The sequence below is a fragment of the Stegodyphus dumicola genome, chromosome 4 (assembly GCF_044657685.1).
Source record: "Stegodyphus dumicola isolate Sdum_Otavi_A_Nest chromosome 4, ASM4465768v1".
Classification (NCBI taxonomy): domain Eukaryota; kingdom Metazoa; phylum Arthropoda; class Arachnida; order Araneae; family Eresidae; genus Stegodyphus; species Stegodyphus dumicola.
Window position 1 is genome coordinate 29,364,665 of NC_140771.1, and position 16,018 is coordinate 29,380,682.

The following is a 16,018-nucleotide window of genomic DNA, read 5'->3' on the forward strand; positions in this document are numbered from 1 at the left end:
GTCAGTTTTCCTTCGAAATTCCTTCAGGATGACATCTCTTCCTTTAAACAGACAGCCCTTGTATGCCTTACTCTATTTAATAAAAACTTAACCTGATCTATGTGCCTACTTACAAATATTTTAACATGCATAATTTTATATTTACATCTAGCCATCAAGTTTCAAACTTCTGACTTAAAACTCGTTTTAAGATACATTCACTATCAAATTCAAATTTTTTAGTAAATATAGTTTGACAGAGCATTCAATACCTCTTTTAGCGACTTTACACAGTTTAATAGTTCTCCGATAATATAATAAATAGTAACTACCCATTTTACATTTAAACATTAACCTCACTGTCGTCAGATCATGACTGCCTTACTCTGCATAATATTGCTTAACTTTTTTGAAACAGTTAAAACAATTAATTAATCTAAATTCACAAATACCTGAAATTTCATACTGCAAGGCAATCCAGAAAGTAACTATATGCAAAGTATATTGATGTACCGATTAGTAACACTGATGATGCTTTTTTCATGTCTTGAAAGTCTTTCAAAAACAGCAGACCACTATTCAAGTATATGTATTGAATAACAAAGATTTTTCATTCATAATTTTGTATTACACTCAATCATCAATTAAAAATATTGCTAAATAAAATTTAAAAAAAAAAGAGACAAAACTTTATTTTTTTTAGTTAAGCTAAAGTGATTATTTTTCAATTACATAAAAATAAAATAATATGTCGATGACAAAACATGAATTTTATTTAAAACATTTCAGCATTTGAAACATAAAATAAAAGTAGTGAATACTCTATCAAGGGTATCACTGAACACTGGTAGTTCGACCAGGGTTTGAATAGCAACTAATGGCTTGGTTGCATGCATTTTTTTCTATGATTAATTTTTCTAAGTTACCCCAAAATAAATATCAGTTCAGCATTCACGATTTTACGTAGAATGGTTCAAAATTGGTACCTGAAGCAGTTTGAAAGATATCCCTAACGCTCTCGAAAAAATACTGAATGAGCTTTCCACATTCTCACATAACCCCTTTTATTAATAGTATTCATCAAATAATTTATCATTTGAATTATATTTAGCAGAGAGCCAAATACCGCACTTGAGAAATTTTTCGTTGAATCCACTGGCTCGTTATGACTCTACAGATGGCTATTGAAAGCATTCAACATTTTGTTAGCTTGACTAACTATTGAAAGCATTCAATGTTTTGTCCTAAATTGCTTGAGGTAGGGGGTATCTACATCCAAAACCTGTTCAACTCTGCAGATGACACACAGGCATGAAAAAATTCACCAAGTTAACCCCTTGGGTACGGATTTATTTGAGAAAATTTTTGCATGTGGAATGGATATAATTTTTGGTTGCAATTCATCAATAGCTACTTCACTTTAGGAGTATAAATGTAACAAAATTTAGTATTTAGGTAATCCACTATATTTCTAATCTTTCTTATTCTGTCATCTTTATTTTCCTCTTCATTATCCGTAAAATGTAGAAAGCTTGAAATATCAAAAGCCTATCCATTGTGTGCCATAGTGCAGGCAAAAATTGGAGTACTTATTGCATATCGTTTTGACCAATACATATGCATTTTTGGCTTCTTCATGTGTGACATCAAGATGCATAATGCAATATAAGCTTTCATTTAATCAGAACTTATGGAAACCACTCTTTCTTTTTTTTTTTTTTTACACAACCTTCTTTTTCTATCCCTTGTCTGGCATATCTATTCGTCTCTTTTACTATAGTGCCCCAAAAATCTTCATTCAAGACTTCTTTCAAAACATCTAAAGGCGTAGGATTACAGTCAAAAGTCGTTAATTCGGACACCCATAATCCGGAATGATCTATAATGCGGACCTCAAAGCTACAAACTTTCTGCGCATGCGTCGCGTTGAAGCATGTGCATAAGACTTTTACGTTTACACATGTGCGTTTAATGTATAACGGACGATATAAGCTAAAATTATCTAATTATCTATTTCAGTTAATGTTGCAGATTGCATTGTTCCTTAATCTTCAAATTGGATCTGGCTTATTATCTTTTGCAGACTGTTAGAGCAATTTTATAAAAGTAAGCTTGAACTTTCGATTATGTCAAATAGAATTTCCGATGCTGGAGCTCCCAAAGTATCTACAAAGCGAAAGTATGTTTCGATGTCTATCAAACAAAAAGTGGAATTGCTGCAAAAAATGGATAAAGGCATATCCTTTGTTTTTCTAACCATTCCGAAATCTGTATCAATTTCATGCTGCTCTGCAGCGGAGGGGCAGGGGGGAACGCCGCGGCACGCAATGAATTGGAAGTTGATCTGTCAGCACTAGCCTTATTTTCAGGGCAGATATCTATTTTATTTGGCTTATAATTCCTTACGAAATGTAGTATTTCATCTCGATATACTCCGTCTTTGATATGATTTAAATCAAATTCCTCGTCATTATAATTCGCTTCCGATAGTGAAGAAAGTGACACAGAGGTTATTGAAAACGAAAAAATTTCGATTGACAAATTGGTCCGTATTCTCGGCACAGCAATTATAAGACTTGAACAGCGGAACTTTGTAACTGAACAAGAAATTATGTTTGTTTATAGAATTAAAGAGAAAGTATTAGCACATAAAACGAAGCAACTTAAAACAACTTACATTAAAAGAAATGTTTAATAAAGTAAACAAATAAATATTAAGCTTTTTTTTTTGTAAGTTTTGACACCCTTTAGATCATAATTGTTCTTTATTTCATAAATTACGGTTCCATATTTTTAATTTTATAATTTTTGCGTGCCATCTTACCAGATTTAAACTGATGATCTATAATCCGGAATCGCCAAAGTCCCGACGAGTCCGGATTAACGACTTTTGACTGTACTACCTAGTCTACACTGGCTTAAAGGATTAATTCCAGATATTTCAGAAAAACTTTTTATATTGGCTACATTTTCTTCTTCTTCCCAAATCCATTCCTCTGATACTGGTCACGAGAAAATTCACTATCACTGCTCGATAGACGTCTTGTGCGTCTTCGAAACCTTGATATTATATTACAATTGTCATCATTTTCTAATTCAATATCGTCTTCATCACCTTCGCTTTGTATTTCATTGTAATTGTCAATTTCAGGATCACTAAACAATTCTTCTTTAGATTTCTCAAAATCACTTTCACTATCACTATCACAAAATATATTCCTTATTTTTGACACAATGGGGCAGTGTATCGCGAATAATGTTCACTGAAATACTGTAATTGCCTCTTCTATTATGACTGATACAAGCTACAATGAAATGAACAGAATTGTGCATAACCTCAAATAACATTTTAGACATGTCATCCGCTCCTACTGAAAACAAGTGAATGTCGTCTCTCAGATTTCAAATGTACCCAAGAGTTTAATTTTTGGTTTGACGTCTTAGACACGTCAACCGCTACTAGGGGGGAAAAAGGGAATGACGTGTCTCAGACGTCAAATGTACCCAAGGGGTTAAGATGCTATGACGTTACCAAAACATTCAGGTTTGCATACTTATTTTAATTTGACAAGTATTTGAATATAATTGATGTATATGCACATTTTGTGCTGTAGAAATAACATTTTGACGAATGAATTGTGTCATGTTGAATCTGTAAATGTTACTTCCATTTCCTGAGGTAAAAAATTAAGCATTTTAATGCAGAAGAATTCAATATTCCCCCAAAATGAAAACTGACTATCTGCCCAAATGGAGTTGTCGCATCCCCTATTTTTCAATGTTGATACTAATTGGAAAAAACGCTCCCCCCCAAAAAAAACGATATTCGGCAAATATTTATTTATAATATGATAAAGTATGCACTTTTTTTTTTAATTCAGTGGAATTTTGAGGATGTATTCCATGCAGCAGCAGACTTTTGCAGTACTTTAATGCACTTTATATGCGATGATATACCAGTAAATTTGCTTATGTTAAAAGAATAGGAAGACATTTGTCAACAAACTGCCTTAAGATGATGGTAAAAGTTTTATAGGTTACAATTCAAAATTTTTTTTGATAATTTATAAAAATGGTTGATCTTTACATTATGGTAACTTGGCGATTTTTGGCTAAAATTTGGCAACCAACTCTCCTACAGCAACCCTCTATTTTTTTTTCCCCGCTGCCATTTTGTCTTCACGAAGTAAAGACATGTTTCTTTTCTTCTTATCTACTGAACACTTCTTCCAACAATCTACTAGCCGAATTACACCTATGCTAGAAATTTTATCAAACAAAACTGCTTAATCATGACAAATATTCACTGCAAAATTGGGAAAAAGTGAACAATACCATACTCCTTACGTGTTTTTCAAAATAACACATACACATAAACCATGTACACGTCGACTTATTAATATCCCAGAATTGCACAAAAATGGCATTGCGCACACTCTTCACTATATCCATGTACACTGCTTTTTTCTCATAAATTAGAAAAATTTCACGAAAATACATGACAATTTTCTCAATCTTTAAACCCGGTAAAAAGAACATATATGAAATTACTTGATCGCGAAAAAGTATTTACCCTTTACAAATATGAACATTTCCACATATAAAATAAATAAAATATCCAAAGACTTTTACCTCTAAATCATCTATTACATTATACACGTCACCAACGAATTCATACCGCAAGTATTAGAAATACTTAGTATCAAATATTTAAATTATTTCCATGCACGTTTATTTCAACTTAAACGTATACCAAATTCCTACAAACATAAAATTCACAAAATAACTATCATTTCATTAAAATATAATTAAATTCAAAAACACTACTTAAAACATAAATGAGCACATACATTAAATTAATAAAAATTACCTTACAATCCTAATTACTTTAAACTAAATCATTGTTAATAACAATTTTCCCAATAATACCAAATTCCTTTCCACCTTACATTTAGAACAATGCATAAAAATAATATCCTCAAATAATTAAAAATATTAACTTACCTAATCTTCTTCAGAATCTTGATTACGTGGCGGATACACTTTTCTAATTCATTCAATAAAATTATTTAAAGATTTTTTCTGCGAATTTTTCCTCCATACTTCCTCCGCTAAATAAAAAGCAAACTTCTCTTTATCACAATGCCTAAATACCCATTTCAAATTCACTTGAGTTAGGGCCATGGGATCCAAAAATTAAACAACACTGTTTCACACAACACAGAATAAAGCTAAATACAAAATTTCCACATTTTTTCCCGATTTCCTCCCTTTTCCGATTAAAGAACCGTAATTCGTCCATTAATATCACATGACATATCCCATGATCTCTCATTTCCCTCACGCAAAATAATGCGTAATCGGAACTGAGTACTGCTCACATTATTACCCAGGTAGTCCCAGGTAGTAACCTTTATCGCCTCCAAAATGTCGCCAAACTACCAGTTACCATATTGTAAAGATCAACCATAAAAATTATTTAAAAAATACAAATTAAAAAAAGCGCAAATTATATTAAGCCTAAATTTTGAATTTTGGATGAAAGAATCAAGTAAGTTTAATAAAAAATATATTAATAAATATATATCACATTCAATTAACATTGAGGAGCTAAAATTTTTCAAGCCAATTTTTTAAAAACTACTTGTGCGATTAACAAAACTTGGCAGTTTGGCATAATTTAAAATCGTGGAATCGAAATACAGAAAAAAATTGGCATGTCATATCAGAATATTCCAATTTTGTATCAAAATACCTATATTAAAACAATATAAATCTAATACAATAATATATAAATCTAATACATATCCTACATCGCACTTTTAAGACATGAGAATGCAAGTTGAATTTCGTCAATAGGCCCAGTAGAATGGGAGATAAAAAAGAACTGTCCAATATTGTTTTTTGCGCAGTGTACCTTTTATTTTTATAAGTCCACAATCTTTGCAAAAATAATGTATAATAAATGAAAAATAAAATTTCCTCATTTGCATGAGATTAAATATGCAGCTAGTTTAAAGAAAAAAGGAAGATGAAATACATTTTTTAGGTACTTAGTATTATCCTGTCGACTGTAGGTGAAAATTTCAGCAATGGTCTATTGTTACCATGGGATTCTAAAGGACATGATCACCCATACTTGTGCTACTAGGCCGGTCACCAAGATAATACATAAGTATCATTTTTTAATCCCCTGATTGGTAATGATCCCAGTATTTGTAGTTCTACTGTACATACATACAATGATATTTTTTTATATTACTTACCAGATAGCCAATAAAGAACAGGGCACCTTTTATTGGCTGCTTGTGGTGGAATATAAATTGAAAAATTCATCTCGCAGTTTAATTCCTGGCTTGTGTGACGGAAAACCTTTTGGAACCCTCCAAAACATTTTGAAGATGAGACTAATGTTGCTTTTGCCATAAAAACTGGAAAAAAAAAAGTGATTTATTGGTACTAATCAGTTTTGAGGACTGTAAAAAATTGTAGCGAAAATATACATGGAAAAGCACCAAATCTAGCAAACGCGCCCATTTAACAGCGTGCCAAATCTAGCGTACACGCTTATTTCAGTTTGTGTAACTTTATATAGTTCTATATTTCTTAAGATGCCACTGAAATATTAATTTAATTTTTAAATCCTTTTTTGACACCCTATGGATTTAATTGCGAATTGCCCCTGACGAAAAGTCTGCAATAGAATTTTTTCAAAAAAAAAAAAAAAAAAAAAAAAAGGCATCATTCATTATAGAAAATTATGTTTGAACAACTAACGAGATGAAATTATGCTTTAGCGATAATTCGGTAGCGAAATAGCGATGCAGGAATCCATTCAGTTATGTTTAGCTTTTTTTTATATAAATTATAATAATAAAAAAGCATTATATGAAATTAACCTTTCATATAAATTAAAACAATAATCTTTAGATAGTTATTTACTATTATTCTTCCTTTCTTGTGTTAGGGTTGCCGCAATTATTTTTGGCAGCACTGGCATGAACAACAGTTTGGCGGTTTTTCACGGCCCTCAAAACGGAATAGTACCGATTTATTTTATTATTATAGTAGAACACCGTATCTGAAAAAGAAAATTTTGATACCTTCCCATCAGTCATATTCCCCAAAAAGAAGTAAAATACTATGCAAAATAATGTATCCAGTAAACATTGTTTCTCTTTATAAATGATATCATGACTGTTTTGCTGTTTATATACATGTAAAAAATTTAATAAAAATTTTTAAAAATTAATTATCTTTCATACATATTTAATTCTACAAATCATCTCAGTATGTGAATCTCAAATCCTTACTTTCCATTCATTTTTAATCACATAATCAGTAAATCTCAATTTAACTTCAGCCTTCATATTCAAGAGCATATATGAGACACTGCACATACTAAGTGATTCAAATGCCAACAGTTACTTCAAAAAGAATTTGTCCTTTATTTGATTACCTAAACAATGCATCATTAAAAAACCTTAAACAATGAATTAGGTATGTTATTTGTACAATGCAAAAATTATGGAATGAAGATATGCCTCAGGCATGTTTCCAAAGAAATTAAATAGATTTATAGTACCATAAGAAAGCAAAAACATTTTAGATTCCATAGCATAGGTCAAAAAAGTATTTGACTTTTTCTCTAAAACAGGAACAAAAGAGAATTAATATTGTAATTAATATCCTGTAGAATGTCGCTTAGACTAAATAATGATGTTCAGTCTAGATGGCATAACAACTTTGTATTTTATAACATTCTTCATATTTTGGTTTAGCTTTGTGTTTGTAGTACCTTTATTTCTTATCCTTTGACCTAATTCTTCCCATAAATCTTCAGTTGGATTTATGTCTGGTGATTGTGGGTATGCTTCAAGTACTTTTGATGTGTTGGTGCAACAGCCAAAATCTGGTATTTACTGCTCTATGCTTCAAATCATTATTCTGTATGAATGCAAAAACCTGTCATTAATCCCATAAACTGAGCACTGGCATGTAAATTTGGAGTACCCTTTCTTGTGTGTTCTATTAATTGTGTTTTATTTAACGTTTTAATAGTTTAAAGTATAGCTACTGATTACATAGTGTGACATTATACAAATATCTCTCAGAAAAATTCCAGCTTTGTTATATTTCTTGTAATAAGAATAGATTATTAATTTTTTTAAATCTGACTTGTGTATTCAATCTATTATGAACACGTACGCACGCGGCACATTTTGGTGTCAGGAGTGGGGTTTGAATGCGAATAACAAGAGCGATGGAAGAGCAATTAGGACAGCTCGTGTCTGCCTTTGCTGCATTTCATCACAAAAAGATGGAAGGGGCCATCAGCTTGGTGAAAGTAGAGATGAAAGCTGGTCAATATTCCGTTAGAGAAGAGATGAAAGCTGTTAAAGTAGAAATGGAACTGAGTCAAGAATCAGTTGGTAGTAGTCAAGTAGAGATGAAAAGTGGTCAAGGAAAGACTGAAGCAGGTCAAGAAGAGATGAAAAGAGAAATTACCCACACAATAGAAAACAAATTTGAGGCTATGGAAAGCAGAACAGATATGGTTGAAAGTAAAGCTGGACAAATTGAAGAAAAAGTTTCTTCTGTGAAAGAACAAATAGAAGAGAGAGTTTCGTCTGTGGAAGAACATGATACATTACAGAGTTTCTTCTGTCAAAGAACAATTTGAAGGAAAAGTTTCTGCCGTTCAACAACAAATTGATGACAGGGTTTCTGCAGTAGCCAAAGAAGACAATACTTTAAAAAAATTCGTAGCAGGCGTGGGTAAAAATTCCGATGTTTCTAAATTTTTACCCATGTCTGCTCGTCTCTCACTGAAGCTATCCATGTGTGATGGGAAGACCTCTTGGCAAGTATATAAGGCACAATTTTTTATAGTGGTGGATGTGAACGGATGGGATTGCCAAGCTAAGGCCTGTCATCTTACATCTTCTATTAGAACAGACACAGCGGATATCCTTCAGACTCTTCCTGAAAACCAAATGCTAGATTTCAAAGCTCTGTCCAGTGCACTTTGTACTGCACTTTGGGAAGAATTGTTTGAAAGACTAAAATCCCATCAACAGAAGCCCACTGAAACACTCCAAGAGCTCGCCATAGGTGTTGAAAGGCTGGCCCACCTCATTTTTTCGGAGTGCCCAACAGAAGCAAGGGAAATCCTTTCCCTACAATACTTCATCAACAGTATCCGAGACTTTCAATACAGAAAGCTCCGTGAATGGCAGATGTCAAGGACATAAAAAGCCCTCTAGTGCATGCCATGAAATTCGACAGTCCAACAACTTGAAGAGATCGCCCCCCCCCCATCAGAGCTGTACAAGTCTACGAGCCAGTGGATCAAGTAATGGCTTGTTTAGATGATTTATCCAGAAAAGTCAATGCTTTGATGTGGTGTAGGAGTGAGAACAAATTGGCTTTAAAGTGTTGGAAATGTGATACTGAAGGCCACAGCACAGACGGAAAATATAACAGATAATTTTATGAGACAAGTCAATGCCTTGAAATGGAACAGGAGTGAAAAAGAACCAATCCTGAAGTGCCGGAACTGCGGTTTCGAAGGCCACATACAAAGGAACTGCAGAACACCGCAGAGCACGGAAAATAAGACAGACTATTTAAACAGACAATTACCATATTTGATGGCATATAAGACACACCCTTATTTAGAAGGCCACGCACAAGAAAAAAAAGTTTCAATAATGCGGGCTCTTTTAGTTCTCACGTTTCGTAAAAGCCAAATAAACAATGAATTCAATTACCAAACATATTTTTATTAAGGAAAATTAACAAATGGCAAGCTATTTTGAACATGATATGTAAATTTCAATAATGAATAAATGAATGAACGGCAAGCAATCAAACATAATACAGTCAAAAGTCGTTAATTCAGACACCCATAATCCGGACCTCAAAGGTACAAACTTTCTGCGCATGCGTCGCGCGCGCAAGACCTTTATGGCTGCGAATATGCGTGCACAAAATATACTTATGAATGCGCGTTTAATGTATAATGGACGGTATAAGCTAAGCTAAAATTAGGCTGATCTTTGGAATATGGTAACTGGTAGTTTGGCGACATTTTGGAGGCGATAAAGGTTACTACCTAGGACTTTGGTAATAATGTGAGAAATACTCAGTTCCGATTACGCATTATTTTGTGTGAGGGAAATGAGACATCATGAGATATGTCATGTGACATTAATGGACGAATTACAGTTCTTTAATAGGAAATGGGAGGAAATCTGGAAATTTTGTATTTAGCTTTATTCTGTGTTGTGTGAAACAGTGTTGGTTAATTTTTGGATCCCATGGTCCTAACTAAAGTGAATTCGAAATGGGTATTTAGTGGGATTGCAAATGGTAGTAATAAGTGTTTTTTTAAGGTTGTGCGAGATAGAAGTAAAGATGTTTTATTAAGTTATTTATTTTACCTGGTACCTTGCTGTGAACTATAAGTGTGATTTTAAAGATCCTGAAACAGGCGCACATATGCTTGCTTTTTATTTAGCGGAGGAAATAAGAAAAGTTTATCGGCCACGTAATCACGATTCTGAAGAAGATTAGGTAAGTTAGTATTTTTAATTATTTGAGGATACTATTTTTATGCATTGTTCTAAATGTAAGGAGTAAATAAAGTAATATGGTATTATTGGAAAATTGTTATTAGCAATGATTTAGTTTAAAGTAATTAGGATTGTAAGCTAATTTTTATTAATTTAATGCATGTGCTTATTTATATTTGACGTAGTGTTTTTTAATTTAATTATATTTTAATTAAATGATAGTTATTTTGTGAATTATATGTTTGTAGGAATTTGGTATACGTTTCAGTGGAAGTAAAAGTGCATGGAAATAATTTAAATATTTGACACTAAGTATTTGTAACCATTTGTAATGTTTGAGGTATGAATTCGTTGGTGACGTTTATAATATAATACAGTCAAAAGTCGTTAATCCGGACTTCGCCGATTCCGGATTATCGATTTTTCCGGATTATAGATCATCAGTTTAAATCTGGTAAGATGGCATGCAGAAATTACAAAATTGAAAATATGAAACCGTAGTTTATGAAATAAAGAACAATTATGATCTAAAGGGTATCAAAATTTACAAAAAGAAAAAGTTTAATATTTATTTGTTTACTTTATTAAACATTTCCTTCAATGTAAGTTGCTTCCTTTCATGTGATAATACTTTCTCTTTAATTCTATTAAACAGACATAATTTCTTGTTTAGTTACAAAGTTCCGCTGTTCAAGTCCAAGTTGAGAATACAGACTAATTTGTCAATCGAAATGTTTTCGTTTTCAATAACCTCTGGGTCACTTTCTTCACTATCCGAAGCGAATTATAACCACAAGGAACTTGATTTAAATCATATCAAAGACAAGATGAAATACTACACTTAGTACAGAATTATAAACCAAATAAAATAAAAACATCTGCCCTGAAGATAAGGATAGTGCTGACAGATCAACTTCCAATCCCCAGCGTGAAATTGATAAACAGATTTCGGATTTCAAAACATACTTTCGCTTTGTAGATACAAATTACGTATTAGTAAATATATATCGGAAATTCTATTTGACATAATCTTTCTAATCTATCATAATCTAATAATGACGTTTCTGCACCCACCCCCCTCTGCGGCAGAGCAGCGTGAAATTGATAAACAGATTTTGGATTTCAAAACATACTTTCGCTTTGTAGTAAATATATATCGGAAATTCTACTTGACATAATCGAAAGTTCAAGCTTACTTTTATAAAATTGCTCTAACAGTCTGCAAAAAATAATAAGCCGGATCCAATTCGAAGATTAAGGAACAACGCAATCTGCAACATGAACTGAATTAGATAACTTTAGCTTAGCGTATAACTCCCTTACACATTAAACGCGCATACGCACAAACATATTCGCAGCTGTAAGGGTCTTATGCGCTCTTGTAAACGCCTGTGCGCATGTGTAAACGCGACGCATGCGCAGAAAGTTTGTAGCTTTGAGGTCCGGATTATAGATCATTCCGGATTATGGGTGTCCGAATTAATGACTTTTGACTGTAGATAATTTAGAGGTAAAAGTTTTTGGATATTTTATTTATTTTATACGTGGAAATGTTCATCTTTGGAAAGGGTATATACTTTTTCGCGATCAGGTAATTTCATATATGTTCTTTTTACCGGATTTAATGATTCACAAAATTTTAATGCATTTTCGTGAAATTTTTCTAATTTATGAGAAAAAAGCAGTGTACATGGATATAGTGCAGAGTGTGCGCAATGCCATTTTTGTGCAATTCTGGGATTTTTATTAAGTAAAAATAAGTCGACGTGTACATGGTTTAGTGATATTTTAATTAAATAATAGTTATTTTGTGAATTTTATGTTTGTAGGAATTTGGTATACGTTTCAGTTGAAGTAAACGTGCATGGAAATAATTTAAATATTTGACACTAAGTATTTGTAACCATTTATGAATTCGTTCGGTATAAATTCGTTGGTGACGTTTATAATATAATAGATAATTTAGAGGTAAAAGTTTTTGGATATTTTATTTATTTTATACGTGGAAATGTTCATCCTTGGAAAGGGTATATACTTTTTTGCGATCAGGTAATTTCATATATGTGCTTTTTACCGAGTTTAAAGATTCACAGAATTTTTTTGCATTTTCGTGCAAATTTTTGTAATTTATGAGAAAATAGCAGTGTAGATGGATAAAGTTAAGAGTGTGTGCAATGCCATTTTTGTGCAATTCTGGGATGTTTTTTTAAGTAAAAATAAGTCGACGTGTAAATGGTTTATGCGTATGTGCTATTCTGAAAAATGCACAAGGAGTTTGCTATTGTGCACTTTTTCCCAATTTTGCAGTTAATATTTGTCATGATTAAGCAGTTTTGTTACATAAAATTTCTAGCATAAGTGTAATACGACTAGTAGATTGTTGGAAAAAGTGTTCAGTAAATAAAAAGAAAAGAAACATGTCTTTACTTCGTGAAGACAAAACGGCGGCGAAAAAAAAAATATAGGGTTGCTGTAGCAGAGTTGGTCGCCAAATTTTCGCCAAGTTACCATAATCCAAAGATCAATCCTAAAATGATATAATTCAGTTAATGCTGCAGATTGCGATGTTCCTTAATCTTCGAATTGGATCCGGCTTATTATTTTTTGCAGACTGTTAAAGCAATTTTATAAAAGTAAGCTTGAACTTTCGATTATGTCAAATAGAATTTCTGATATATATTTACTAATATGTAAAGGATCTACAAAGCGAAAGTATGTTTCGAAGTCCATTAAACAAAAAGTGGAATTACTGCAAAAAATGGATAAAGGATAATGGATTTGGTTACCTAACCATTCCAAAATCTGTTTATCAATTTCACGCTGCTCTGCGGCCAAGAAGGGGGAGGGGGGAATGTCGTGGCGTGCAATGAACTGGAAGTTGATCTGTCAGCACTATCCTTATCTTCAAAGCAGATGTTTTTATTTTATTTGGCTTATAATTTCTTACTAAATGTAGTATTTCATCTCGATGTACTCTGTCTTTGATATGATTTAAATCAAATTCCTCGTCATTATAATTCGCTTACGATAGCGAAGAAAGCAACACAGAGGTCGCTTTCTTCGAAAACTAAAGAATTTCTACTGACAAATTAGTCGGTATTCTCGACAGGCAATTATAGGACTTGAACAGCGGAACTTTGTAACTGAAGAAGAAATTATGTCTGTTTATGGAATTAAAGAGAAAGTATTATCACATAAAAAACAAAGCAACTTAAACAACTTACATTGAAAGAAATGTTTGATAAAGTAAACAAATAAATACCAAGCTTTTTTTTTTGTAAATTTTGATACCCTTTAGATCATAATTGTTCTTTATTTCATAAATTACGGTTTCATATTTTTAATTTTATAATTTCTGCATGCCATCTTACCAGAGTGTTGTTTTTGTGCACATTGATAAGCCTTGCCTTTTCATGAACCTGTAGTACCAGCCCTCAGACCCTAAAAAGTTCCGATTCCCATGCTTTCCTGCAAATTCTTTGGCCTTATTGATTATCATTTTGGCTGAAACACTTATCCCAGATTTCCTCTTATCTATCACCCACATTTTTACGGCATTTTCAAGTTCAGGCCAAGATGGAGCTGGGCATTGAAGGTTATGTTTTTGTTTTTTAGCAGTCTTCAGTTGATCTTCCTGCAGACGCCAAGTACATATCATTTTTTCGATAGGTGGTGAACCGAAATGCCTTGCTGCTGCTGTTTCCATGCACTTTGGCATAGTTTAACACTCCTAGTTTATACTGAATTGTATAGCTTAATCTCGTTTTCTGTAGTCATATTTTCCAGGGTATTTTTTTTAAACAAACAGTTTTAAGCAACGATACGACACGTTTATACAGAGTAGCACCGATACTGACATGTGTGTCAGCTGAGTCAAAGAAAGTCTACGTAAAGAAAGACTTCATAGACGTAATGTGACTGTCAAACCTCTTCATACTTCGATATCAGCTTCGAGCTTCGGTGCTTTTTAGCGACAGATATTACACGCATGCGCAAAATAATTATGGCAGATGTAGAAAACGTTATGTGTGTCTAGACCTTTATCCGGGCTACAAATAGCATTCAATATTGAAAGTTAACCTGTGTCCTTTCCGTATAAGACACAGGTAACTTTTTGGAGACCAAATTTAGGAAAAAAAAGTGCGTCTTATATGCCGTCAAATACGATAATTCTCTCTAAATGTGTTCTATTGGGTTTAAATCTAGTTACTAAGGTGGTGTTTTCAGAACTTGTGAACAATTATAGACATCCAAAAGGCGAACGTTGAGGGCCATGTGGTGGGATGTTTTTTCAAGTGAAAATAGGTCGATGTGCACATGGATACCAAGTATGTGCAATTCTTAAAAACATGCCAAGCAGTGGGTGATTCTGCACTTTCCCTAAATTTAATTCAATGCAAATTAATTTTTTGCTTAAAAACATTGAATACATTTTTGCTAAAAACTATTGATCAATATACCATTTTCTTTTTTCTCTTTATTCTTCTAAATCCAACTGGCAAGAAGAAATGCATGTCTCTACACAAATTCCAAACAACAGATTTTTCCTATGATAATTTCAAAAAGAAAAACGGTTGTTTAGGATATTTTGTTTAAAAAATAGGGTAAAATACAGTGCAGCCTTGGCCCAATATTAAAAATTATCGCCAACACCAAAAATGACCCAAAGAACGTCTATGTATATATTATACACTGTATACTATGTGCACCGAATACCAGGATTAAACCAAAAAGAGAAACGTATCTGTAGATTGTTACAAAAAATACACATTTTTCTGGTGGCCTATTTGACAGTCTATTTAGCAGATTGCCCTAAAAACTCCATTTGAAAGATTAAGAAGAGACAGTATTTAAAATAATATTTTAAAAGATGTATATTCTTAATAAATTTAAAAGGCATTTACTAAAAGTCTGCATTCTCAAAATGGTGTAACCAAAAATATCGCATTAAATTTAAATTCATAAATGCATGGTTCATATGACGACTGCACATGTCAAAGATAATGAAACATGTTTTTATACTTTTACTGACTGTTTTGCTTTCTTAAAATATAAAGCTAAATACAACAGTACAAACAGAACGGCGTGACTTGAATGAAAAGCACAAAAAAAGCACCCATTCATCATAGCACATACATGAATTGAAGTCTAAATTTTTACAGTGTATCTACAACTCATTGCAACTATGAAATTTACTAAATGTACATACCTAACGTTCGATGCACTAATTTTAAAATCTCATATAACACACGCTAAACGCTTCCACCGTAATGAGCAAGTTTTTAAATCGCACGTGATCTTAAACTTTAAAAATATCGATAGAGCACGTGATTAATCTCCAAGTGAATAATATTTAATACACTCTGATTCACAACCAATCAAATTCAGTATTTTACCAGTGTTTAGGTTTTTTTATAGGTTTCGAATTTAAACGCTTGCAGACAGGAATATGTCTAAATTTG

The 16,018-nt window shown here is 32.5% G+C and overlaps 1 protein-coding gene across 1 annotated transcript in view; it reads right to left on the reverse strand.

Moving 5' to 3' along the window:
• Positions 1 to 15,934, reverse strand: part of LOC118181815 (S-formylglutathione hydrolase) — a 66,505-nt gene extending 50,571 nt beyond the window's left edge. The window contains exons 1-2 of the mRNA XM_035351019.2: positions 15,766 to 15,934; positions 6,246 to 6,410 (exon numbers count right to left, since the gene is read on the reverse strand). Coding sequence (XP_035206910.1) covers positions 6,246 to 6,405 — 160 coding nt within the window. The 5' untranslated portion in view covers positions 6,406 to 6,410; positions 15,766 to 15,934. The remainder of the gene's footprint in view (positions 1 to 6,245; positions 6,411 to 15,765) is intronic.
• Positions 15,935 to 16,018: the final 84 nt, after the last annotated feature.